We start from the raw sequence: 25,115 nt of genomic DNA on the forward strand, positions 1-25,115 counted from the left end.
TCTTTTTTCCCAGGTACATTGTTAAGCCAGCTATATTGTACCTTTGGGTTTTATTTTTGTTTCCTATTTCAAAAGCTTTGCCTCTGTTTGAATTTCATACTGTTACTTTCTACTTACATCTGTAACCTATCATTTATTTTGAATTTCATTCCTGTCTTCCACTGCAGAGATTCTCAGCTGCTGTGGTGTCGTGACTCTCCGAAAATGATCAACAATGATCTCACTGGAGCAAGGACTGGCAAAAAATAACCCATCCTCAAAAATCAAATTTCACTTTATATGCCAAACAATTATACAACACAACCTCACAAAACAGCACCAAAGAAAATACCAAATTCAAAAAATGCCCCTCAATGGGGTTATGAGTGCACCCGGCCCCACATGGTTTCCGAAGTCCAAGCCTTACCTTTGAGACAGCCACTTTTACCCCCCGCCACAATCAACATTTGCTTCATCCTCATTAGCAGCCACACAAAATCTTAACTCCACTTCTGGAGCAATGTACAACAGTGTTCCAAATCTGGATGAACTTGCCATGTGGCCCAGGGCCTGGATTCAGGTAAGTCTGTTCCTCAGCTCTGAAAGACCACACTCTAGGCCCTTTCCCTGCCCTGCAAGTGATCCAGCCATGGGCAGCCAAAGCTAGATCTTAGCAAGATCACATGAGCTCTCAGGAACAGAGTCTGGGCCCTCTCCTTACTCTGCCCAGTGATGAAGCCCCAGGAGGGCACCCCAGAGTGGTGCAGGATCATGCTTTCACTCTGCTCAAACCAGCCCCCATCCAGGAAGAACAGGAGCAAGTTCTAGCAGCAACTCACCCCCTCCCTTCTAAATTTGTAACACCTCTCAAATTTGCTTGTGACTTCCTAGAGGGTTATGATCTACAGATGAAAAAAAACTATTCTATGGTATTAGCTAATCTAATTTTGTGTCATCTGCATATTTAGGAAGCATTCCTTCCATCTCTTCATGCAAGTTATATATTGAAAAGTAGAGGATCCAAGATAAACATTTGTGGTAACCTGCTCGATATCTCAGTCCACTGATAAACCCTCTTTGTCTGTGATTTTCAAGTTAACCAAATCCTTTGGTGTCAGTATTTAATGTAGTAATCTGAATGAGATTGGATCCTTTGGCAAATGTTTTACTAAATTACCTAATTTTTTTAAAAATGAAAGATTAATCTGGTAAGACTTATTTTTAACAAATCCATGTTGAATAAGTATTGGTAAACAATCAAGCATTGTTTTCAGTGTGCTTACAAATCAATCTATTTATGAATTGCTGTAGATTCTTCTTAGGTATCAATGCTAGACTGGTTTGTAGTTCCCACAATCTTCTTTTTTCCCTTTTTGAAGATTTCCTATCCTCTAGTCATCTGGTACTTCAAAGGTCCATGGATGCCATTTATGGGTTCTGCAGATGCCCTGGTTCTAGAAATTCAATCTGGATCACTTTTGGTTTAATTATTCCTAATTTAAGCCATAAAAGGATGTTAAAATTGCTTGGATTGTGTTTGATGTTCTTTCATTAGACACATGCAACAATCTACTACAAGCCCTCTCCAACCTAAGGTACTCCAGATTAATTGGTATTAATTCTGCAAATCTCCAGCCCGCATAACCAAAATGTTTTATACTGAAATAGAACAAGATAGTACAAAGAACATGCTCTCCCAATATTTTTCAGCATTATTTTATTTGACAGGCATTTACAACGTTCCATTCATATACCTAAAAACATAAAAATAGACCTTCTTTCAGCTTATAAAAGAAATATATAAGAACCTTTGACATTGACAGGTCATTATATTATATACAAGAACAATGGCACCCTCCAAGCACAGGACGTCCAGCATTTCACAGGCTTATTGTATTCTACTGGGGACAGCAAAAGCATTGTAATGTCTAATAAGTTGGTACACAACTGATTTAATTTTAATATGATGAGATACACAGGGTTTAGAAAGCCTTTTAATAAAACAGTTAAAAAATAGCAAAAGTTGAGAGAATAAAACTATCAAAATACTGAATATAGTGCACTGAGAATCAAACAGGTGACACTCCAATATCGGCTGGGACATAAGACAGCAGATGGTACTGGGTAATATTTCCTGTTCATGTCACCAAACATAGCCATAGCTAATTATACAAAATGTGTTCCCTAAAGCTACTACAAAATTTTAGATTTTCAATATACCTACTAATGTGTCAAACATCAGTAGGTCCAAAACGAATCCCACTCAAAAGACAAAAACAAAAAAACCCCAAATCCTCCCATTTTTGCAGACCAAAACTAAGATGGGAAAGCCATATAAATATTTAAAAAGAAAAAAGTGCTTTAAAAATTATTTGGAAATCTTTGATTATAAGTCACATCTGTACCCTGTTATAGATGTTTAAATAAGAAATTTTAAATGTAATTGAAGGTTGCCTGTTTAGTATATTGTTCATATTATCTAATAGTGGTGGGGAGGGAATCAGGTAATAATGTACACTAATCTCACATGGATAAGATGAGGTCAGTTTTTCTGGCCATAAAATATTTAATTTTTCCTGAGCCCTAACTTTATCAGGCAGGGAGGATCAAACTCACCCAAGGTGAAATCCTACCAACTGCAACAAAATCACAGCAGGGATTAACTTAACCTCCTTGGGCGTTCAGCTATTTATTGACATTGCGAACTTAATTCCAGTCTTAAATATGTACAGCTGCCCACTGATATTTTACAGAAAAGAGAGTTTATCCATAAAAGTTTGCAGTCCAGAATTATACTATAAAACCAACATCTTCAAACCCTTCCTGAAAGGATTGTTGTTTTACAACCCAAACTTGGAACAGAACAGCGCAACCCTTTGCATGTCTACTTGGAAGTCAGTCTTACTCCTCAGTAATTGCATTTAAGATTGCAGTTTAATACCATCAAATCCGCATTCATTTGTGCCTTTGCATTTCAGGTAACTTACAGAAAACTATTTTCAAGTGTTGGATTTTGAGTTTCAATTAAAGTTGGAAAAAAAAGATTTTGCATTGTTATAATTTTTATGTAAAACTAGAACTTCCAACATTGACATTAAACTAACCACAGACCAAAGAGAACTCAGCACAACATAAATTCCAGATTTTCCCTCATATATCCCTAAAATACACATCACATCACCAAATCCAGAGATCTTCACTTGGCAACAGTAAGCTTTGTGAATGCTACTGCACACAACTACCTCAGCTACCAGAGATGTTTGGCACTATCAAGACTAATCACTTGTTGAGAAAGAAGAGAAAGGGAAGGCTGGTTCTAGTTCCTGCAGATAAGCGACTGGACTACTCAGAGGTGGTGAATGTCAAACATCTGGTTAGCAGTGCATGTGCAGTGCAGGTCATCCCATGTATGTCCTTGAGTGCTGAATGCAAGTTTTCCCCTCCATTCAACACCATTCCCACTTATGGTACCTCACAAAGAAGGAAATTCCATGTACAGAAGCCTTTCCCTGTGCATGGATTGCCCTTGCTGGATCAGGGTGAATAGCTTTGCATTTAAGAGTAAAATCTGCTGCAGTTATAGACACTTGTTCCTTGTTTGCTGCAACTTCTTTAAGATGAACCTATGATTTACGTATCACATATAAAATTCATTTGCTGTTTGTGCTATCACTTAAGCTAATTTGCTGCACGCATATATTTTAAGAAAAACACCCACAGCATTGTGTTTTCTAGCAATAGCTATGCAGCCCATTTTACTATGCAGCCCCTGATTAGTTTTTTAATAAATAAAGCCCTTGGTATATAGAGAAGGACTCAAGCTCATTCCGTTTCCAAATTTTGCTTTATTTCTCCTTATTATACACTTTAAAGGAGAAAAAAGGAGGAGAGGCTGTGTGGTTTCAACCGGTTTAGCTGCCATTACTATATGTGCAAGTATGCATTCTAAGGGATGATTCTCCATAATATATAAGGGGTAGATTTGGGGCTCATCTATACCTAGCATCTAACAAGAAAGTGTTGGGTCTAAAGTTCCGTGTTTAGTTTTCTCGGTGGTACAAAGTCTTGACGGCGAACCCAGATGACTTCTTCACTGTTGCCTTCCATACCACCATTAATTCCAGACAGAGCAGCTTGTTTCTTTAACTGAGCCATTCTGGAGGCATGTGTGCCCACAGTATACCGTGTTTTGTTTCCCCGGTATGACTGGTTGCTTGTAATAGAGGCTGACCTCAATTGCTCTTGGAGTTCTTTTTCAACCATGGTACTCCTCAAAGGCTCACAATAGTCCTCTTCATCACTGAGGATATCTGTTTCTTTTATGTCCTCTTGTTCTTCATACTGACCAAGATCAAACTGCTCTTCTACCCAGCGGTCAGTATCCTTGTTGCTGGATGCCTGCGGGGTATCTTTCTCAGGACTGCTGGCAAAGACGGCATCTGAATCAATGGTAAATCTGTTTCGAGCCAGCCGTCGCCTTCTCCTCCCAAGAGACTTGCTTGGGGCGGACACTGTGCACACACAAGAATAAAATCCCAGATGCTTTTATGAACAGAAATTTGAATATGATAATATGACATTCTTTTTCTTTTCACAATAGCTGGCATTCAATCACAACGCAATTGTGATTGAACAGATTGACAGACTTTACATCAAGCATATAAACTCTGACAAGACATGACTTGGGGAACTGACAAATATGAATATAGGCTAAGAAAGTTATTGAATGTGTTAAAATGTATTTGTGCTATGTGTGTGTGTATTCATACTTCTGGCCAGTGCCTGAAATAAATAAACTGATGATAATTTCAATAATAACTGACAAAGTTTGTACCTAAATCTTCTACACAGACAAATCATATTGTATGCAATGTTGAGGACTTATTTTTGCCTTGTAAATTTTAAAATATTTTATAGTTAACTACTTAGGTAATATCCAGGGGAGATGGCGGCATACAAATTTAATAAATAAACACACAAACATCTAAGTAGTTAGCTACAAGATATTTTAAAATTTACATGGTAAAATTTACATGGTAATGGAAAAAGAAGGTATGCTTTTTCTTCCCCCAATAGTTACAAATGTCTCAGAGTTCACTAACATTGGGACCATTGGAACTGAGACACGTGTGCTCAATGGTCCTCTGCTATTTCTCACTTCATTATTTTAACATATGTTAATAGGTAAGGCAATTCGGTAGTGCTTCAATAGCACTGCATGACAGACTTTTTAAAGAGAAACAAAAGTAGCAGTGAAATACAAAGAGCTGCTATTTAATATGATGCCCTTCCCTAAGGCTGATGTGGGCTTTTGTGAATTCAGCTTCCTTTCACACCTCACGACATTCATCAAGTGTCAAATGGTAGTTGTATAAAATAAGCCTGCCACTGTGGAATTAAATACAGTCTTATTTATTACACATTTCCGAAGCTATAATAAATGGGACAAAAATGTTAATGAAGAAAAGCGTTCTTTGTGTGGGGGGGGCTCTGCGTTGTTTTGTACATTCTCTCACGACTAATCTGTTGCAGGGTGCACAATGTGAGAGGCCAAAGTAACCAATTAGTGGGACAGAACCAAAAGTGAATAGGATCGTCATTTCTTACTCTTAAACTCTCTTTTTTCTTTTCTGGGGTGCTTTAATAAACTTTAACCGGGAGTACCTGTCCTGCTCATAGCTGGCCTTGCACCTTTCAGTGCACTCAGCCTTTTTCCTCCAAACGGGACATAGTGCTGTGATAAGGGCAAACTTTCAGTTTTGAGAAGCTGTCTTCTGTGTTTGTCACGTAAAATCGAATGCACGGCCTTTAGAAAGTCTTTCCTGTGTTCTGGGGAACTGAAAAGCAGAAATAAAGAGCACATACCAGTTAGGCACTGGTCTGGCAGCAGAACATTGACACTTATTTATTGAATGTAAATGGAAGTATAATCTTGCAAACTGTCACTCCTTACCTACAACAAAGGTGGAATGATCTCTCTGGCCTGCCTTCAGATTCAGATTTCACATGAACTATCTCACAGACAGAACTGGTCTCTGCATCTAAAGAAAGAGAAAAGAACATTTTAAAAAAATATCATTTCAATTTGTTTGTTATTTACTGAAGACCATTCTGTAGATTTCAAAAATAATCTCATTTGAACGTTGAAACTACTATGAAGATTAGTTTAGTGAATGAAATACTTAATATTAATTGATTCAAGAATTATAGCCCCAGGAGTGGTGTGTGAAATGCTGGATTATTTCCATGTAATGCTGACTATATGGAATGACCAAAACATGTAAAAGCTTCTTAACATGGTTGCAGTCCCATCACATCAAGCATCTTTCCATCAGCAATGTTCATGCCTGGCACTACAAGGAACTGGTGGTAGAGATTTTCCCTACCCTGGAGCTCATTCACATAGTGAACGATTGTCAAGACCATCACAGTGAGACATTCCCAGGTAAACAGTACTCTTTCCACAAAGGAGTCTCTGCCTCTGTAGCACCATAAACAGCTGCAGCCAGTTTTGAGCATTGCCATAAAGCACCCTCCATTCATTTCCGAGTGGATTGTATATGACTCCCATTCAAACAACTCCCATTCAAACAATGATCAAACTATGTTTCCTTTACATATTTTTTTTCTTCCTGGTGCTTTTTCCTGCATGTGCAGGGTCTGCTTTTTTTTTTTTTTGCAGATCAACTGTATGTTTCTTTTATGTATGCAAACTGTAAAAAGAAAGCACTTATTTTTACAAAGAAAACATGTTGAAGAGATCCCCTTAAGCAACTGGCATTTTATGTTGTCAATCCAATTTTGCTCCAAAGAACAGCTATGAGGTAGTTGAATATACCATTACTGATGCTATTAAAAAAAAAAAAAGCCAAACAATTAAAATCTAAATAGTAAGGTCAAGGAAGTTTATATAAACTAGAATAGGCAACTTTTACAGAAGGAGCATTACCTATTGTAACTCTACATTAGTGAGCTGTTCTATGCTCAGCATGAACTCTGAATGGTCTCCTAAAACTAGGGCAAGAACTGCCATTAGCCATCGCCAACAAAGGAAAGATCTGTACAGTATTGTACAGTATCAATGCAGTATTGGCTGCACTGAATGGAACGTTTGGTTGTTTCAGGCTGGAAATTTAAAATTTTAAAGCAATGAAAGAAACCTAAAGAAGTACGTAGCCTACCACTTTATATTGCTATAAATATAGCTGCTACGTACTTCCAAAGACAATACTATCCATACTGAACCTATAATGTCGTGTCATGGTACATTATAAAAAAGAACCACAGTCCCATAGGCCATGAAACCTTTCAGCTACTTATTTAAGGTATCATGCTGTTCCTTTGCTTGATCCAGCTCTCAACACAATTAAAACTCTCAGTGGTAAACCCAAAAACTCCTACAGGCACACCACATGCAGTGCACATCAGCAGCTCATATTAGTAATAGTATACTTAAAAAGCATCTGGAAATTGCTCTATTTACACTCCATGGCTGCAGATTTTATATAACTCATATAAGAAAACAGAATTTGGGCCAGCTGATTGATTGATTGATTGATTGATGATCTATCTATCTATCTATCTATCTATCTATCTATCTATCTATCTATCTATCTATCTATCTGTCTGTCTATCTTAGGAGGTCAAACCAGTCAATCTTAAAGGAAATCAACCCTGATTGCTCATTGGAAGGACTGATAATGAAGCTCAAGCTCAGATACTTTGGTCACCTAATGCGAAGAGAGGAGTCTTTGGAAAAGACCCTGATGCTGGGAAAGATTGAAGGCAAAAGGAGAAGAGGACGGCAGAGGATGAGATGGTTAGATAGCATCACTGAAGCAATGAGCATGAAACTGAGCAAACTCAGGGAGGCAGTGAAGGACAGGAAGGCCTGGCGCAATATGGTTCATGGGGTCACGAAGAGTCGGACATGACTTAACGACTGAACAACAACAACAAAAATCTATCTATCTATGACAAAAAACACCACATGAGTATTAAGGACAATCCAAATCTATTTTCATGTTAGAAAGATAATTTGATAGGTGAGGCTCAAAACTTTCTTCTACATTTTTAAAGAAGATTAAATGTATCTGCACAAGCAATACTAAAAGTCATTAGGAAAGTAAGTTAATCCTGTTAACAGCCCCTTTTGTCTCATGGGGAGAAGAGGCTGAGAAACACTAGCTGAGGGGAATTCCAGAGGAGATAAGGCCTATTCCAGATAAAGAGGTTTTCTGGCCAGTTGGAAATAAGGAAGTTATGGAGATTAATAAGCAATGTAAACACAAGAAAATGAGACCAGCAGCAGCACTCTTAAGCTGTGTTCAGCAAACATGCTCATACCACACTAAAATACTGATGGGCAGCCACTCCCTTAAGTAATCTTGTTGACTACCAGAATTATTGTAAAGCTATACAGTCAGTCACTAAGGGTTTAACTCTTTTTAAAAGAAGGGAGTGTGAAAGCAACTGTGCTACACAATCCCTGCTCTCTTGATGTTCCCCTTCTGAAATTCAGGAAACAGGAAACTGATAAGAATTTGAGCTAACAGCCACATTTGCCAAATAAAATGCCCCATATAGGACAGTTAAAAATGTTGTCAAATATAATCCAAATTGGACATCCTACTTCTTTCTTTTTCTTTCTTTCTTTCTTTCTTTCTTTCTTTCTTTCTTTCTTTCTTTCTTTCTTTCTTTCTTTCTTTCTTTCTTTCTTTCCTTTTTTTGTAATTCTCATTTTGATAAATTGCTTTTCCTGCTGGATTGTATGCTTATCATGCTTGTAGTTTGGTAACTACCTGGGACATATTTCTGCAAAAGAGAAGTTTTACAATACTCAAATAAAACAAAAGAGAAAAAATCATAAACAAACCCATTTTAACCCTACCTGCACTTGCCAATGCACGCACCTGCAACGCCTCCAAGGGAATCATGTGACGGAACCGAAATGGGTCTGAGTCTTCATAAATGGAAGCTCTATGTGATCCACCCTACATTGGGGAGAACAGGGAAAACAATTCTTATTAATCATATTATATAAACTGTATGAAAACTGGTTTATTTCATGCCAAATGTTTAAAATATCTACAAAAGCCTTCACTCTTGATAATACACAGTGAACAATAGTGTTGGAATTAAGGAAGTTGATAGAAGCCTTCCCTGAGGGCTTCATTGTTTCATCCCCTTGTGGTAATCTCCCATCTGAAAAAAAACACCTTTATATTGTTATTCCATAATTCCATTCATTTGGTTGTCAGTGCAACCATTATCTTGCTAAATAGTTTTTTTCTATCCCAGGCAGTAAAAAAGGTTTAGGGAGCTTAAGATCAAATGACACAGAAACATGACAGAAGCTCTCTGTTTCATCTCAAGAGTATTGTCTTGTGAATCATTTTTATACTGAAATCAGACTTGAAAACTGATAATGATCCATCAAAGTTTTATGATTATACCGATACAGCAAATGCTGAAAAAGTTTTCTGCATTAAATATAGGTTGGTAGGGTGTTACAGCTGCAAAAAAGGCAAGTGCTGTTTCTATATCAGCAGAACTATACTTTCATAATTATGGGAAGATACAATTCCACTTTATTCCACTTTCGTCGGGCATCCCTGGAGCATTATTAATGCTTCAAGAACAATTCATAGATAATAGAACAGGTTCAGAAAAGGACAAGGATAATTAGAAGACTAGAAACTAAGTCCTATCATGAGACAATGAAATAACTAAAAACACTTTGCCTTGAAAAGACCAAGGAGAGTAGGTGAGTGCGGCATATGCTAATACTCTAAAGGACTTGAATGGATATCACCCTAAAAAATGTAAAGATCTATTCTCCATCACCACACATGGCAGGGCACAGAATAATATATTTAATTTACAGAACACCAGATTCTGGTTGATGTTAGGAAAAAATTCTAAAAGTAAGAGTATTTGATAGTGGAATCAAATGCCCAGAAAAGTGATTGGCTCCCCTTCACCAAGATAGATTTAATCAGATATCATGGATTTTTACTTTTTTAAAAATTTGGATTCTTGTATAGAGCGATCCAAATAGCCCTTTCCAACTCTTTCCAACTAGATGCAATTCTGTCTCAAATGTAGGATATACTAATTAAGATCTTCATAATTACAAGATGAATAAGAAGATAATCCATATGAGCACATATTAGGGTATTAGTTACAAAGAATTAAACTGGATATGTATATCCAAAGTGCTTGTTTTCAAAGAAACTGATAGTTATAATATATCACTTTTTTAGGAAAGCTTTGACTGCTCTTTCCAATCATTAAGTTTATGACTAAAAATAGTTTACACTACTTATTGCTAGAATGACCTGTCTAATTATCCCAATCTATCTAATAGGATGTTTCAGATTATTTTTGTTCTTTAATATTATTTATAGGTAATAAACTTACTAATTTTTTCTTCTGTTTCACACCTTCTTTATATACAAGTACCACAGCAGTTTTGAACACTACAGAGAAAAAAACCAAAACATGTAGGAAGTCAGTAGTTTGCCAATGTACACTGAAAAAACGCCAGCTGCTAATTCTATGGAAGTTTCAAAGCTTCTTCCTGCACACACAAAAAATTAAGGCCTATGGAGGAATATAGCAGTTTTCCTCATATGCCAAAAAGAAAGGGCATAATTTTTTAAATACATGATAAGCAAGTAAACTGAAGTAACATCTACTGTTTAGAAACTCATTAGCCAAAGAATTAATACTCAATGTTTTCAACAGTCAAGGGTATTTACTTCACTGATAAAATGTTGTAAATGGTAATCTAATATTTAAACATTTACTGGAATTTGAAGTTCTTCCCAATAGGGTCCGTTTATTCATTTAACAGAATTACTCTAGAGTAAGCACTTTAATAAGCAACACTTAATATTCTTAACTGTACATGGTCCCTGTAAACAATTAGCTCTAAAATGTACAACATTCATTTAATGAATTTTCAAAATTATGAAGGAAAAGTTAAAAATCACTTTTTAAAAATCGATAGTACCTTTATTATTAAATTATCATGCACTCCTAGGTTATTTGCAGGGAATTACTCTGACACAGTATTATGCACAGAAGGAACCAATATCAACATTTACATACAAGCAACATTTCAGCAAATCCCCTGAAGGAGGAACACTGAAGATGGAAGGAAGAACAAGAGATTCTGCCTACAGCCATATCTTTTACACTTCCCAGGGCTTCTTTATATTTCCCAGCATTTAGTGAGCTTTGCAATATTGTTTATTAAGTTTTTATTAAGCTTATGAAGTTTAAATAAATGTATAATAAGTATTAAAACATATTGCAAAGCCCTATAAAGTTCTGAAAACATCTTACAAAACAAGAATACCAACAGCTTAAAGCAGCTTAAGTGGGGGTGGGGGTGGGGGTTGATTAGACAGCTGTGACTGCCATCTTGACTTTTTTTTTTTACCTCCTAGCACTCCCTTGCAGAAACACATTCTGTGGTGTTGTTGGAAACAATATTTGCATGTTTTATTTAATTGTTATGAAACAATCTCATTTGCTTTTTCTTGGAAAAGAAGCACATACCGAATGCGGCCAGTTCAGGTTCCTTCTTCCACTTTCCAAGTGATGCAGGAGGATTAAGCCAGATGACTGTGGTATGCAATAGCAAATCTCCCATAGAAAGATCTGCCACCTGCCAGCCACACACCCACACACACAAAAAATGATAGTGTATCATTTTAAAAAGTCATTTAACAAAGTCATTGAAAATAAATTTGAGCAGTAAGTGACTTAAGAGAAATGGCTACACCACCTGCATTATACTTTGTAATTCTAAAGAAAGGAAACAATTCCATCCTGTGTGTAAATACAGTGTGGAGAAGCCACTGTGTCAACTCTGTCAATCTATTAAGGAATAGTTAAAGCCTAATCCTCACTGAGCTCAGTAGGATTGGCTTGCTGGTGAGGTCTACAGGATTCCTTCCTTAGGCAGTTTATTGTGAGTGGTATATCTGATTAAACTTTGAAGTTCATATATGAAAAAGACATGAGTTCTTAAATAAATAAAGATGATATTAGATGAGAAACATGTTGTAAGGACTATTGCTTTAGAGAATGCATTTATTTGTATGAGAGAAAAGTGGGAATGAGTCTTAAAACGTTATCTGCCATTTTAAAACTTACCATTTTGATTTTGAACCAGTGAATCTCATTGAAACTCTTTCTGGTATAGAATTCTCTTACTTCTCTTCTTCTAATGGGTCATTAAGAATTGACTAAGAAGATGATCCAGAGATGACACAACACTACATAAATTGTAGCCTTTCTAGGGTGAGCTTGTGGGATTGTTAGCAAATTGGTGCATATGTTTTGTCTTAACAGATTCCTTTTGTCATCCAAACAGAAATACTGATTACAGATATTTAAAATGTTTGTGTCACTCCTCCTTTTCTTGGGATTCTCTGACTTTGGCCACACGAGAATGGACAGAGCTACTCTAAGGTGCTGCATCCAGGTGCTAGTTCAACCTCCTGCGCGTTCCAGAACACTTTTCGGAGACTGAAGTGTGCAACAGCCCGTCTCTTCCATCATGGCTCGATTGCCAACAAAGAATTAGACAGGACCATCCCTGCTTAGTTTTTTGAGATGAGCCAGAACAGGCCAGGACTGACATATATATACATACCCCCACATTTTTCACTTCATCCCACCCTTTTTCTTTTAATCTCTTCTTTCCTTTTCCTTTTTGTTTCTTTTTTAATGTTTTACTTAGTTTTTGTCTTGCTTTGTTTCTTCAAACAAAAAGCAAAAGCCAATTAATATCATCTCCCTATTATGTACCTTTTAATGATGCTGATGAATTTTAAATTTCTAAAAAACTATTGTCCTAAGAATTTCCATTTCCAAGTACATTATAGTATAGGTAATAAAAATATTTCAAGTGTGGCTGGAAAATTCTAGCCATTAACCATATCATTTCTTTATAGAATGTCTATCAAAAAGAAACTAAAGCCAAAACCCAATTACTTCACTGCATAATTTTTGGTTACACTATGTACTGTATGACATACTGAAGCAGATTTATACCAATGCATCCTATGTATGCCATCATTATTGTAGAAATGGGATTATACATGCAGTAATAAATGCAAATAGTACTAACACTAGGGTTTCCTGATTAAGTGACAAATATATGGGATAACAATGAGAATCACATCCAAATCATTTTTATTTTTTAATTGCACCATCATAAAAAAAAACATAGAATGCAACATGAACTTTTTTTGAAAATGTTCATCAAAATAAATTTCTCCAAAGCATAAACTGAAATTACAGAGGCCCACCTAATTGATGACAGAAATAAAAGGAGTCCAAATCTCTTCCAATCTAACTTGCTATTTTTTTTTAATTTTTGACTCAAATTACAACTCTCCATAACTATGCCACAACTGACCTAAAGCTGATCAGTTGTTAGTTGCTATTTCCAGATATGTTATACATAACAGGAGAGAAATGAAAATGTTTTCTTTAACAAACATGGAAAGATAATGAGCACCCACAAAACTGAAGATTACTCCCAATCATATTCTCTGCTGACTGCAAGATTTCTCTCCTATTATTTTCTCTTTCTGCATAACGTATGTGCCCAGTTCCCTACAACATTCAGGGAAGAAGGTGGCAACATTTAGTGCAATCTAACAGAGGTTAAACATCATTATCTACATCAATTTGAGAGAGGATTTTCAGAGCTGGGTACCTCTTTCTTGTCTCCTGTTTGTTCTGCAATGAGCTGATCAAACACAGCACCATATTCTTCATGGATTTTCTGCATTTCATTGATATGGCTAGCAACCTTGTTCATTGTTTTTATGGCCACTAGAAGAAAAGCAAAGATATAAAAAAGATTACAGCAGAGTTGACATGTTTATATTACTAAACATGGAAAGACCTTTTCTGTCATATTCTTTAAAAAATCTATCATATTTTTAATATTTTGGTACGTTCCTAGGTTGATGATATTATGATATTATGCTGTGTTGGTTATAAAAACCTCATAAAACCTGAGGACTACATCTGTATATATTTTATCTTTCATGGACACCTATTTACATATTCAAACAATTTGTGTTATAACTCTACATGTGCTCTATTAACCTTCACTTTGACCATCAGTGATGCATGCACAACTGACTGTTCTGCATGTGTTGAAGCAATGTCACACACATCTAAGTGTGTAATACAGTTAACTAAAGTGTCCTATTGTATACCTTTATGTGTAGTCATAGAGGATAATACATAACTTTTCAAGCAGGATCCCTAAAAATATACAATAGGTTTTTGGGAAACTTGTTTAAAAGTATATAGACAAGACAGACAGTGGGGGACAAAAATAGAAAAAGTCCTTTCTCTAAAGCAGGTTAACAATAAACAACCCTTAACAGTACAGAAAAAACATATCTCCTTGAAAACATGAAATAAAACGTTTCTTAATCCTTACCCATCCTATGTACCACAGAGACGAACTGAATCTCCATTTTCTATATATTTTCAGATACATGAATTTCTCTTACAGATGTTGATAACCTTCTAGTGTGTTAGAAATTTTATCAGAAACAGTGGCAAAATAAGTACAAATAAGAGAAATAAGAGAAGTTAGAAGAATAGTTTACCATCAAGGTGATAATGTTCTTCACTATCAGCATCGGTGAGAGTGAATAGCTCTTTCAGCAGAAGAGGGTACTTCAATATCCTCTGAATTGGTTTGATGAGGTAAGACTCTAATGTTGATGAATGTTGTCGTCTTGGATTCTGTGCATCTAAGAATGCTTTAAATGCTGTGTCTGTCTTAGCTATGTTATTGAAAATAAAAGAGATATCTCAGGAAATAATCTACTTACTATCTCTATTACAGAATATTGCTACCATATTATTTAGCTGTTCTCTTTTATTAGAGGTTCTCAAGATAGCATAGAGCAGTGTTTCTTTAAGTGTGGTCCTAGGATCTCTGGGGGTCCCCCAAGACACTCTCAGGGGCCCACAAAATCAAAATTACTTACCAGCCTATGTTGAAAAAATAATATAATATTAAAATCCCATCAAACAATCATGACAAGTGGTAGCAACAGCAAATGCATCAATTTTAATTTTTAATATGGTAAATATTGATAAATATATCCCATACAAAGTAAAGATAAAACTCATGAGAGGCACTAACAATCCACTGGGATGAAAGCACATTGGAATAAAATAGAAAGAAACGAATAGATATGCTCTCCTTCAACATGTTCACTTTTATGTGTGACATTGTGTGACTCTTCATCTGAGGAGGTCCTTAGTTTCAAGTTCACTGCATATTCAAATAAGGGCTTAGCTCACACATACAAGTCAGAGTCAAAATGAGTTACTGCTTTTTGTATTTTGAGTAATTGTTCAAACTGAAAAAAAAATGTTCAAGATTGTATTCTTTTGTGATATACTCCCACTAGATGATACAAACTGTAAGTAAAACTTCTTCCAACTCTCATCTTTAAAATGCAAATGATCCTTCCTGGTATTATATTAGATAGAAGAAATGGCCATTGGGTATTTAATACACAAAGTAGAAATGTTGTAGTTTAAGCTTGATCTACCACTTGTGTATGAATGATATCAAGAGATCAACTAGTAAATAATCATACAGGAAGGAATAGTGTATGGAAATTTAATTTATGCTACCCTTTCTTTTTTGATATTTTTCATCATAAAAGAAATTAGGATCTCAAATTTCATATTGCTGAAAAGAACTGGGATTTAAATGTCTTCCCTTTAAAAGGATTTTTCAACCAACCTTACCAAGGTAATATAATCACAGAAGCATAAAATTTGAAGGTGTATTAGCCACCATCTAGTACAGCTCCCTACTAAACGTAAAAGCTTGCAATAACAGAATTATGGACAAATGGATGCCCAGTCTACTCTCCAGCAAAGTAGAATTCCCCTTCCCCATTTGTCTCCTGAAGTTCCAACATCACCCAGACCTTCACACTCTGAGACAATTTTGAGTTTTGAGAAACCTTATAATATATGGGATGGACAAGGAAATTGTGCATATCTCATTCTTACCTTTCACTAGGACTTTTGGAACCTTTGTGTGGCTTGCGCAGAAGGCACTATATAGCTTGAAACGGTCAGCATAATACAGGAAGGACCCACCCAAGGAAAACAACACTTTCTAGGATCAAAAATATGTAAATCAGAATTGTATTGATTCTGGGGGGACAGGCTGTTGAACTTAACATTATAAAAGAAAAAATATTCTCCAAGTAACTGAAACGTTTCACGTTCCATAATTACTAAGGGAAAGATTTTTCTTGTTTTTAAATTCTGAGAGAGAGAGAGAGAGAGAGAGAGAGAGAGAGAGAGAGATCACTTAAAATACTAAATACAAATTAAACACTAAAGCACATTCCATTACCAAAAGCAGATAATACTAAAGAGAATTGAGTCACTGGGAAGTTCCCTCTTTTTAAAACTGTTCTTTCAAAGAGTATGTCTGGTATGGAATCATTAACCTTGCTCATACGTTTTTTCTTCTTTAAACATGGGTGAATTTTCCATTTGGGAAGAAAGAACTTATCCCACTGCAGAATCCTCCCCTGCTTCTAAATGGAAAAAGGGAGGTTATCTGGGCAGCTGCATTACAACAGACATCAGTTACTACATTAAAAATCTTACACAAAGAAGGAGATGAGTGTAGCTAGGCTGGCCTTATTATTTATTTAATGCCTAGTCCTCCAAGAAACCCATACCTGGGAATCAAATATCATTCAAACATGTTACCTTACTGTGATCAGATGAACGTGTAAAAAGCAAAACAAATTAAATTGCATTTAAATCATAATCATGGTGAGTTATGGAACATGCACCCATAGCCCTACTGTAAATTACTGCCAATAGCAATACTTAATGCCATTTTTCAATGCCACTGGTGTTTTTCAGCCCTCATTTTTACTATTTTTGTTCAGTTACCCTTTCCTTCATTTTAAGTGATAGATAATTCCTGGTAAAGAAAAGAGAAGTGTCAGAGGCTAATAGCTTTCATTGCTACTGTTTCAGCAGGCAGTTTAGCTACTTTCCAACTGCTTCAATGAGCATTCAGGCCACAAATATAATTCAGAGACATTGCCTCAATCATTTTGTAGGAAGCGATATGTTAGGATTGCTGAACTAGGATTTTAGGCAGCACTGTTTCTGTTGAGATATGGAATTAAATATATAATAACATGCTTTTACGGACATTGCAATTATCCTTGGTTGCAGCCTGCAGCACTAATGTATGTTACTTTTTAAAGATTTCATCTTCATCTAAGTTGTTTCTTAGCAAATGAATTGCAAAAATAAATAAAAATCTGTGGAAAAAATGTTCATAAGATTACTGTGGAAGTATTTATAATTATTTCTAAAAGAATTGCAATTAAAGACTTACTTTAAATTGGTCAACTTTTTCCAGCTTTTCCAGATCTGGCACCAACCTCACTCCATCTTCAAGTGTTTTCAAGAACTCTACTTGAAATGCCACCATTTCAGTCAGATTCCCAAAAAGAACATCAAGCTGATAAGAAATTTTTAAAAAATGCTTTTCACAAAAAGTATCTCATAAAAGCAATAACTAAGTTTAGGTGCTAGGTTAGCCATGTTCACCTTTGTTAGCCTTTGTTTAAAAAAAATCACTGAAGAATTTCATAGAAATTCTTAGAATTTCTCTTAGAAGTATATAGTAATGTCACATCCACTTTTTTATACATATGAAATGTACAGTATCTTTTTTATTTTGATCAACAAATAAAAGGTACTATACCTCTTCCTGAGTAAGGAAAGTTTCTTTTTGTAGAGGTTTCAGGTATCTCTCCATTAGACAATTTAAATCCTGAAAGTGAAGGACTATAGTTTTAGCAGTGTTTTCTACCACAAATCTAAAAACTTCAAGTTCAAAACATCTTTCCAGTGTTTTCAATTGTTTAATATCAGGCATTAATGCTGTGTTCGGAACTTTCTTATGACACCTATTGGCTACTGCCAAAGAAATTCTGTATTAGATGAAATATATTGCTTTGACTTGGCATGGAATCCTTATTGTATTTTATTTACTGGAGCATTAATGCATTTCATAGGGTAATGTACAGGTTCTTTTTCTGTTGCATGCAATTCCTAATTCACTGTTGCATGTTATAATGTCCAAAATATACATCTATATAATTTGAAAAATAATATGACAAATACTAACCTAAAAGTATGCTGGATCATCAAAGGTGAAAAGGAAAACATTGCTATTGAAAACATAGCTTGAAAGCCTTGAATGAGCCTTCCCCAGTATAAAGCTTTCTACATATTGTGGGACTCAACTCCCAGAATTCCCAGCCACCTTTGGAGGATTTCTGGTTGGAGAAGGCTGAAGTATTCAATGTACTGCATTTATCACAGTAAGGTACATTTTGGGCAAATAGTAAAGGAGATATCGAAAGTCAAACAATATTACATTAATATTACCAGGATTTATATTTGATGTCATAAAATTGTCTCCACTTAACAAACATGATAAAAGCAAGACCTATGGGCAATAATTTTCCACATCAAAACTTTATACTGTTTTTTAAAAAGGGAATAGTTTAGGTGGTTAGAGGTTTTGTGTTTACTTTTTTAGGGAAGAATGGATTTTTCTCTCACTAACAAAGAGGACTTTGGACTTAGTTTTAAGGAGTTGCCAAGTCACAGGGAAAAATCAGCCATTAGACATGCATTAGGAAATACAGGTGGTCCTCACTTAATGACCACTCATTCAGCGACTGTTCAAACTTACGATGATGCTGAACAAGTAGTACTTGCAACCGGTCCTTGTAGTTGCGGCCATTGCAGCATTCCCATAGTCACATGATTGTGATCCGGGCATTCAGCAACCAGCTTGCAATGACATCACATGATCTCCATTTGCAACCTTCACTGTCAGCTTCCCACAAGCAAAATCAGTGGGAAAGCTGGCAGGAGATTGTAAATGGTGACCACGTGATGTCATGCTTAACGATGGCGTGGGATTCACTTAACGGCTGCAACTGGAAGTGCCAGAACTGACATTGCTTAGTGGCATGGTCATGGGACATCACGCTTTACAAATTTAGTGACATAAATTCTGGTCCTAATTTCCATTGTTAACCAAAGACTACCAGTAGTATTTAACTGCTTTATTTTATGTTTGATATCTGTAACTTACTTCCCTTTCTTCTGTGCTATTAGCTCTACTCCAATAAACCTTGATGAACTGGTTATTATAAATACAGCTACACTGGATGCATCAAGCTTTATATCCTCCATTAGCAGAGCAAAGGAGAGAAAAATCTAACAAAGGCTTATTCTGAAGACAGAGATAAAATAGTGAGCAGTTTTGTTTTGTTTTTCTACTGCTAACAAAGAGGCATTCTTGTTGTGCTCCAAAGGGCTTTTTCAAAGAGCTGGTGGCAGCAGAATATAGAGAGAAGAGGAAAGATGTATAGCAAAGGACTCAGTCTCTTTTCTTTGAAATTATGACGTTCCAAGAGTCAATGTCACCTTCCTTCTGCTTAAGGTAAGGTTTACATGAGCATGGAGAGGATAGAGGGAGAGAAGAACAGAGATGGTACTCATGAGCATTATGTGTTCACTCTAGTAGAATATATACAGTGGATCAACTGTGATTAAGCACATAACTAAAAGAGTGTATTACCTTGACATATGTGCATTCTGTTTCAAGCAGTTCACAAATAACCTTGCGCAGTTTATCAGCATCAGTTAGCTGTCTTGTGGTGGATTGCTGAGGTCCAACAGATTCCTGAAGGGTCCCACAAGAGTCAGATGGATTCATCTCATGAAGACTGCGACAAAAGGCAGCAACCTGTTCTGTACTCTATAAAATTAAGATAAATGGTTATTTCCAGAATTCATAATGTCATAATTATAATTCCTTTGAATCAGAAATCTTAAAGTACATTTTCCTGTTCCAAGAAATGTAGATTACAGCAAACTGTGACATACTGTATTAACACTAAAAAAAAATAAATCAGCAATTGGTTCTGGAAATTATTTTGTTAGAAAGCAAATTATGCAATACATATATATCCACCATGCTGTTCCATAGGAATAAGCACTATTATGCAAAGCATATAAAAAAGTAGTAGTAAGCAAAATAAATTAAAAGTAGAAGGTAAAAGGAAATTAACTAAATTGGCTTATATAAACACCATTTTATACCTGTCTATACCTTCTATACTTGCTTCCACAATGTCTATACATTGCAATTTGTTCTTTAAATGTCTCATCTCTGTCTTTCTGAGGATCTCTTCAGAACCATCCAACTACCACTATTTCAGTGTTTTCCTTCCTTTCAATCCATTCACTCTTCCCACTCCTTCATATACAGTATTTGTTTTGTAATTTGATCCTCATTTCATGTCTATATTTGACGAATGACCAAGCAATGTACTTCCTTCATACTAGTCACTCACATTTGCATTCAATTCTTATTCATTTAGCACTCATTCATTCATGATGCTATATCTTCTTGTTTCACTACCCTCCTTTTAAAGAAACACATTTCTACTGCACACAACTTAATGTTTGTTTTCCTTGACCTACAAGCTCTTGCTTCCACAAAACAGAAGCATACTCTTATACACCACCCTTTTGACAAACATCAGTTCCTTGCAACATATTACATACTGCCTATTACTTCTCTACATATATTTGTCTTAAAAACTATGTGTATTGACAGTGTGCATAGTCAGTTGCAGAGAATAATGATTAACACACCAGGCTAGAAACTGGGAGACTGTGATTTTAATCCTGCCATAGGCATAATCCCAACTGGGTGACTTTGAGCCAGTCACTCTCTCAGCCCTTGGAAGCAGGCAATGGCAAACCACTTCCAAAAAGCTTGAGAAGAAAACTGCAGAGACCAATCCAGGCAGTCACCAGGAGTCACACTGACTCAAAGGCACACAAAAAAAATGTTGGTTGCAGAACAATGTGCACAATGGACTGAATTAGAAATGTCTCTTTCCTTTTTCAATAGCATAATCAAAATTGTGTTCTTACCTGACTATAAAACAGTTCAGTGTAAAATTTCTCAAATTATTTAATATTATTTCAGCTATCTGAACACACTTCAGCCAAATCTTATTCTTTAATAGACTCTGTAATCCAGAATATTTTATATTTCAAGAATAGGAAATAATTAAATTTTCAATGAAAGCATAAGCTAATTATTGTTTGTCAGTGCAATTCAACATTTCAGTCAGAAGTTATTTTAGGTTAACATATCACATACAGTGGTATAATAGCAATACAATGCTAGAAACAGAATTAGGAATAAAGTGACATATCTTTTGGAATACCACTTCCATCAGAGATAAACGTTAACCAAATTAATAGCCTTTCCCAACCCTGGTGCAATCCATAAGTGTTGGGCAATAGTTCACATCAGCTATTGTCAGCCCCATTAGGTAAACCAGACCAGGAAATCACAAGAAGGCTAAAGCTACTTTTATTGAGATTGGTTATAGTACTAGAATCTTGCAAGTCTCATTGCCCTGTACCTCCTCTTCTTTCTTATACTTCAGCGAGTTAGAGGGGCATCAGCTGTTTTGGACTTAAAAAATGTTTCAGCCCCTTTTGCCTAGGGAACAGTTCTTGCATATCTCCATCAAGGTCATCTTCCTTACTCTCTATAGGTACTTCACTGGACATTACAGGAGTAGTACACTGACATATTTCGAGGCATTGGGAAAAGTTGCTGTAGACCAGGGGTCCTCTAGCTCATTGATCCCTTCATGAAGTTTCAGATTGTTCATTGACCCCCAAACATTTATTACATGAAAATAACTTAATAAGTACTACTTTAACAGTACTGTTAATAACAACAAAACAACACTTGGAGGTTGATATTGACCACTTTGGGGAACCTTGCTTTAGACCCTTAAATTACATATAAGCACAATAATATCCTAGAACTGTGCTAAATTATATTGTTATAACATATAGGAACTATTAAAACAAAGTGTAAATGCAACTGCAACTCCAAAGTAAATATTGTAGAATAACTCATATAACCCATATTCCTAAAATAGATTTAATAAAATCCAGAAATAATTCTGAAAACATTCCATATCCCATTTAAAAGAACAAGGAAAACAAAATATGCATTTCAACATATAATGAGAACACAATAACCAGTATTCTTCATTTATACAAATTAGTGTTTCTCTACTGGTGAAATCTTGAATTAATTTTCTATTCTTAAATGTATCCTTCTCCCTGAGATTACAATGGGTAGTATAATTAAACCAAGTGATTATTAATGACTCAACTACTTAAAGTAAGTTGGTCATAAATCATTGATTTTTCCCCCCAATTTGCTATTTATGGAACTTGAAATGATACCTTACATAAGAAAAACTGAAAAGAAAAGAAACTAGTTACATGAGACACACTCCATGCAATCTCTGTGACATATAGGAATCTTTTAAAAGCACAACAGCACTAGATAATTTAGAAATATGGTCCAATTAGTAAATTATTTTAAAAGTAAATAACATAGAAGAGACAATGGTATAATGGCCAGCCTCACACTAATCCAACACAGACATGTATTATGGAAAGTTAATATTTCTCTTCTCTTTTAAACTTAAAAATTCAGCATCACTTACCTACAATGGGTTTTCCATAAAACCAAGGACAAACTCACCGTCTTTTGCATGACATCTGAGCTCTGCATTTGAGCTTTAGCAGCTGGAATGAAGGCTGCAGTTGCTTCAAGCCTGAGTTTGCCTTCTGCTAGCTTATTTCCACTGTCTAATACTAGCTATCAAAGGAAAGGCTACAGGCTTACATGTCAAAGAGTAAGGAAACCAGAGGCCAAGTGCGTTTTCCTTCCTTTCCACCATGATACAATGGCAAGACTGTTGATGCATTAGTTCATAGGGCAGACCCAGCTCTCCCAAGGTAAGTTCATTACATTATTGTGTTTTCAAGTAGATATTCCATCTCTCTCACAGGAATACTTTACATATACCTGTGGATTTATCATTTGTTCATGCTGTGTCATATCAACAGATACATTTTCCTGCCTCATATTAATAGGCATTAATGTGTTCATCCCATATGGCAGCATGCATGCACGACACAAGGCATTTCCTTCAGAAGAATGATGTTTATGTAAGGAATGAATATTGCAAAAGCCCTAGTGTAGTTATATCACTTCCACACACTAGGGCTGTATAGATTGAGGGCTGTGTTCCCAAAGCAGGCAGAGCCAGGGAAAGGCCAGTGCAAAAAGAATTACGGAAGTCTATTTTATTTAAACTGCATTTAAACAGAATAAGCTTTAGTCTTGCTGAAAATTCAGTATTAATAACAACATTCCTAATAAAAATCCAACACCAAATGTGGCATTTGTATCATAATAGTAATACCCCAGAGTACTAACCCAAAGGGTGGTATTTGGGTAATCATCACAACAACAACAATGCAATAACACTATTGCTATACTACTATAACCCTAAAATACTGTAAGTAACAGGTGACAGAAAATGCACACAAAATATAAAAGCTAAAAAGATTCAGGGAGCTAGGAGCTTCTTGTCTTAATTCATTTGGTTTTTTTTACCAGATCAGCCCCACTGAGGGATTATTTGGAAAACATGAAGTGGGCAGAGAACACGCACTGACTCCTGATCCCACCTCTTTTCAAATGTCCATACATTCAACTGGAGGTCTTAAGGAGAACCATATTCAAGTTTGCATATATAAGAGTAAACTCTGTCTATGATCTGGAACTAACTGAAGTAGCTGCAGCCACGCACATACAAATGCCAATACAGTTGTCCTTCAGACTGAACCTTCTCCTGCCACTAAACATGCTGGAGATCAGACAGAAGTGGGGTGGGGGGGTTTTGCATGCCCCCATCCCTCCCCACATATAGACGAATGCTGGAACAGAGCAAAGTATTCTATGAAAGCTGGATTAGTAGGTTCAGATGAAAAATACCTCTCACATATAATTCAGGGTGCCTCTCTTTTTAAAATTACATTTCACGCACATGCACCTTTAGAAGAATTTCCAGATAATAAACTTCACAGTAAGCTACTACAAAAGAAAATTAAACTGGCAAGCTCATATGCTAATGGACAGCAATTAGTAATCCATTTGTTCAGTCAGTTTAATATAATTGTTGTGTTCTGCTTCAGTCAGAGGTAGATTGCCTTGAAATAACTTTCTAATTAGGTTGTTTCCATGAAAACTGTGGTACAAGTTAACTAATATATATACATTTATATAGGTCATATATTAAAAAGGGAGGCATGTGTACATATGTGTGTAAAATTGTGCCTTTCAACAAGACAGTGACATACTACAAAGGGGCAATATCAATATTAATATTTGAAACTCAAGATAATTACCAGGACTCCATAGCTCTTGCACTTATTATAGGCAAGGCAGAAACATTTGGATTTAGCAGGTGATAATGAGTTGTAATCGAGGCACTAATTGGTTTCATTTCATATCATTTGTAAACATCTTTAAAAAACAAGAACAATATTCTCCTGGAAGCAATGCTCTAATCACATTCCTATGAAATCAGTATCACAAGTTTGAGCCAGCAAGATTTTGCTATTTACAATGTGAAAATGAAAGTTTCACACCTTGCTTGTTTTATCACTCTCATCAGAGGATTCCAAGATGTTCACTTCTGTCTCTTCTAGATTTATCTCAGTACAGTTGTCTTGATTGCTGCTGAGCAGGTGTCCTGCCAGGATGCAAAACAAGGGTGAAATAATGGGATTAGTAGCATTTCAATACCAACACAGAAAACCCAAACATGTTGCAAGAGAAATAATAATAATAATCTCCTTTTCTCTTCTCTGACTAATATCTGCAAGACTCTAAAAAAGAATGGACTTTTTTTACTGGATCACACTATCATGTGTATCAGGATAGGGTCAAATCTGAATAAAACTTTGCCAGATATTTTCCCTTACAAAACTGGATATTTTGTATAATTTATTTGCATTTATATAGAAAAAAAAAACAGGGATCAAACATGCTGGAATGTATGACAAAACTGGTTTTCGGACTCTAAAGAACTCAA

At 35.7% G+C, this 25,115-nt stretch overlaps 1 protein-coding gene across 1 annotated transcript in view; it reads right to left on the reverse strand.

Moving 5' to 3' along the window:
• Nucleotides 1-1,690: 1,690 nt before the first annotated feature.
• The window catches only part of TIAM1 (TIAM Rac1 associated GEF 1), an 86,064-nt gene continuing 62,639 nt past the window's right edge, over nt 1,691-25,115 (reverse strand). The window contains exons 13-25 of the mRNA XM_025166489.2: nt 24,670-24,773; nt 19,697-19,876; nt 17,801-17,869; nt 17,429-17,554; nt 16,066-16,174; nt 14,634-14,813; nt 13,721-13,839; nt 11,548-11,656; nt 10,402-10,460; nt 8,870-8,972; nt 5,933-6,020; nt 5,644-5,816; nt 1,691-4,490 (exon numbers count right to left, since the gene is read on the reverse strand). Of these exons, the coding sequence (XP_025022257.1) occupies nt 4,006-4,490; nt 5,644-5,816; nt 5,933-6,020; nt 8,870-8,972; nt 10,402-10,460; nt 11,548-11,656; nt 13,721-13,839; nt 14,634-14,813; nt 16,066-16,174; nt 17,429-17,554; nt 17,801-17,869; nt 19,697-19,876; nt 24,670-24,773 (1,904 nt within the window). The 3' untranslated portion in view covers nt 1,691-4,005. The remainder of the gene's footprint in view (nt 4,491-5,643; nt 5,817-5,932; nt 6,021-8,869; nt 8,973-10,401; nt 10,461-11,547; nt 11,657-13,720; nt 13,840-14,633; nt 14,814-16,065; nt 16,175-17,428; nt 17,555-17,800; nt 17,870-19,696; nt 19,877-24,669; nt 24,774-25,115) is intronic.

Source organism: Python bivittatus, unplaced genomic scaffold, assembly GCF_059951505.1.
Source record: "Python bivittatus isolate LINGU-HERP-01145 unplaced genomic scaffold, Pbiv_v1 ctg000350_np1212, whole genome shotgun sequence".
In the NCBI taxonomy this organism is placed as follows: domain Eukaryota; kingdom Metazoa; phylum Chordata; class Lepidosauria; order Squamata; family Pythonidae; genus Python; species Python bivittatus.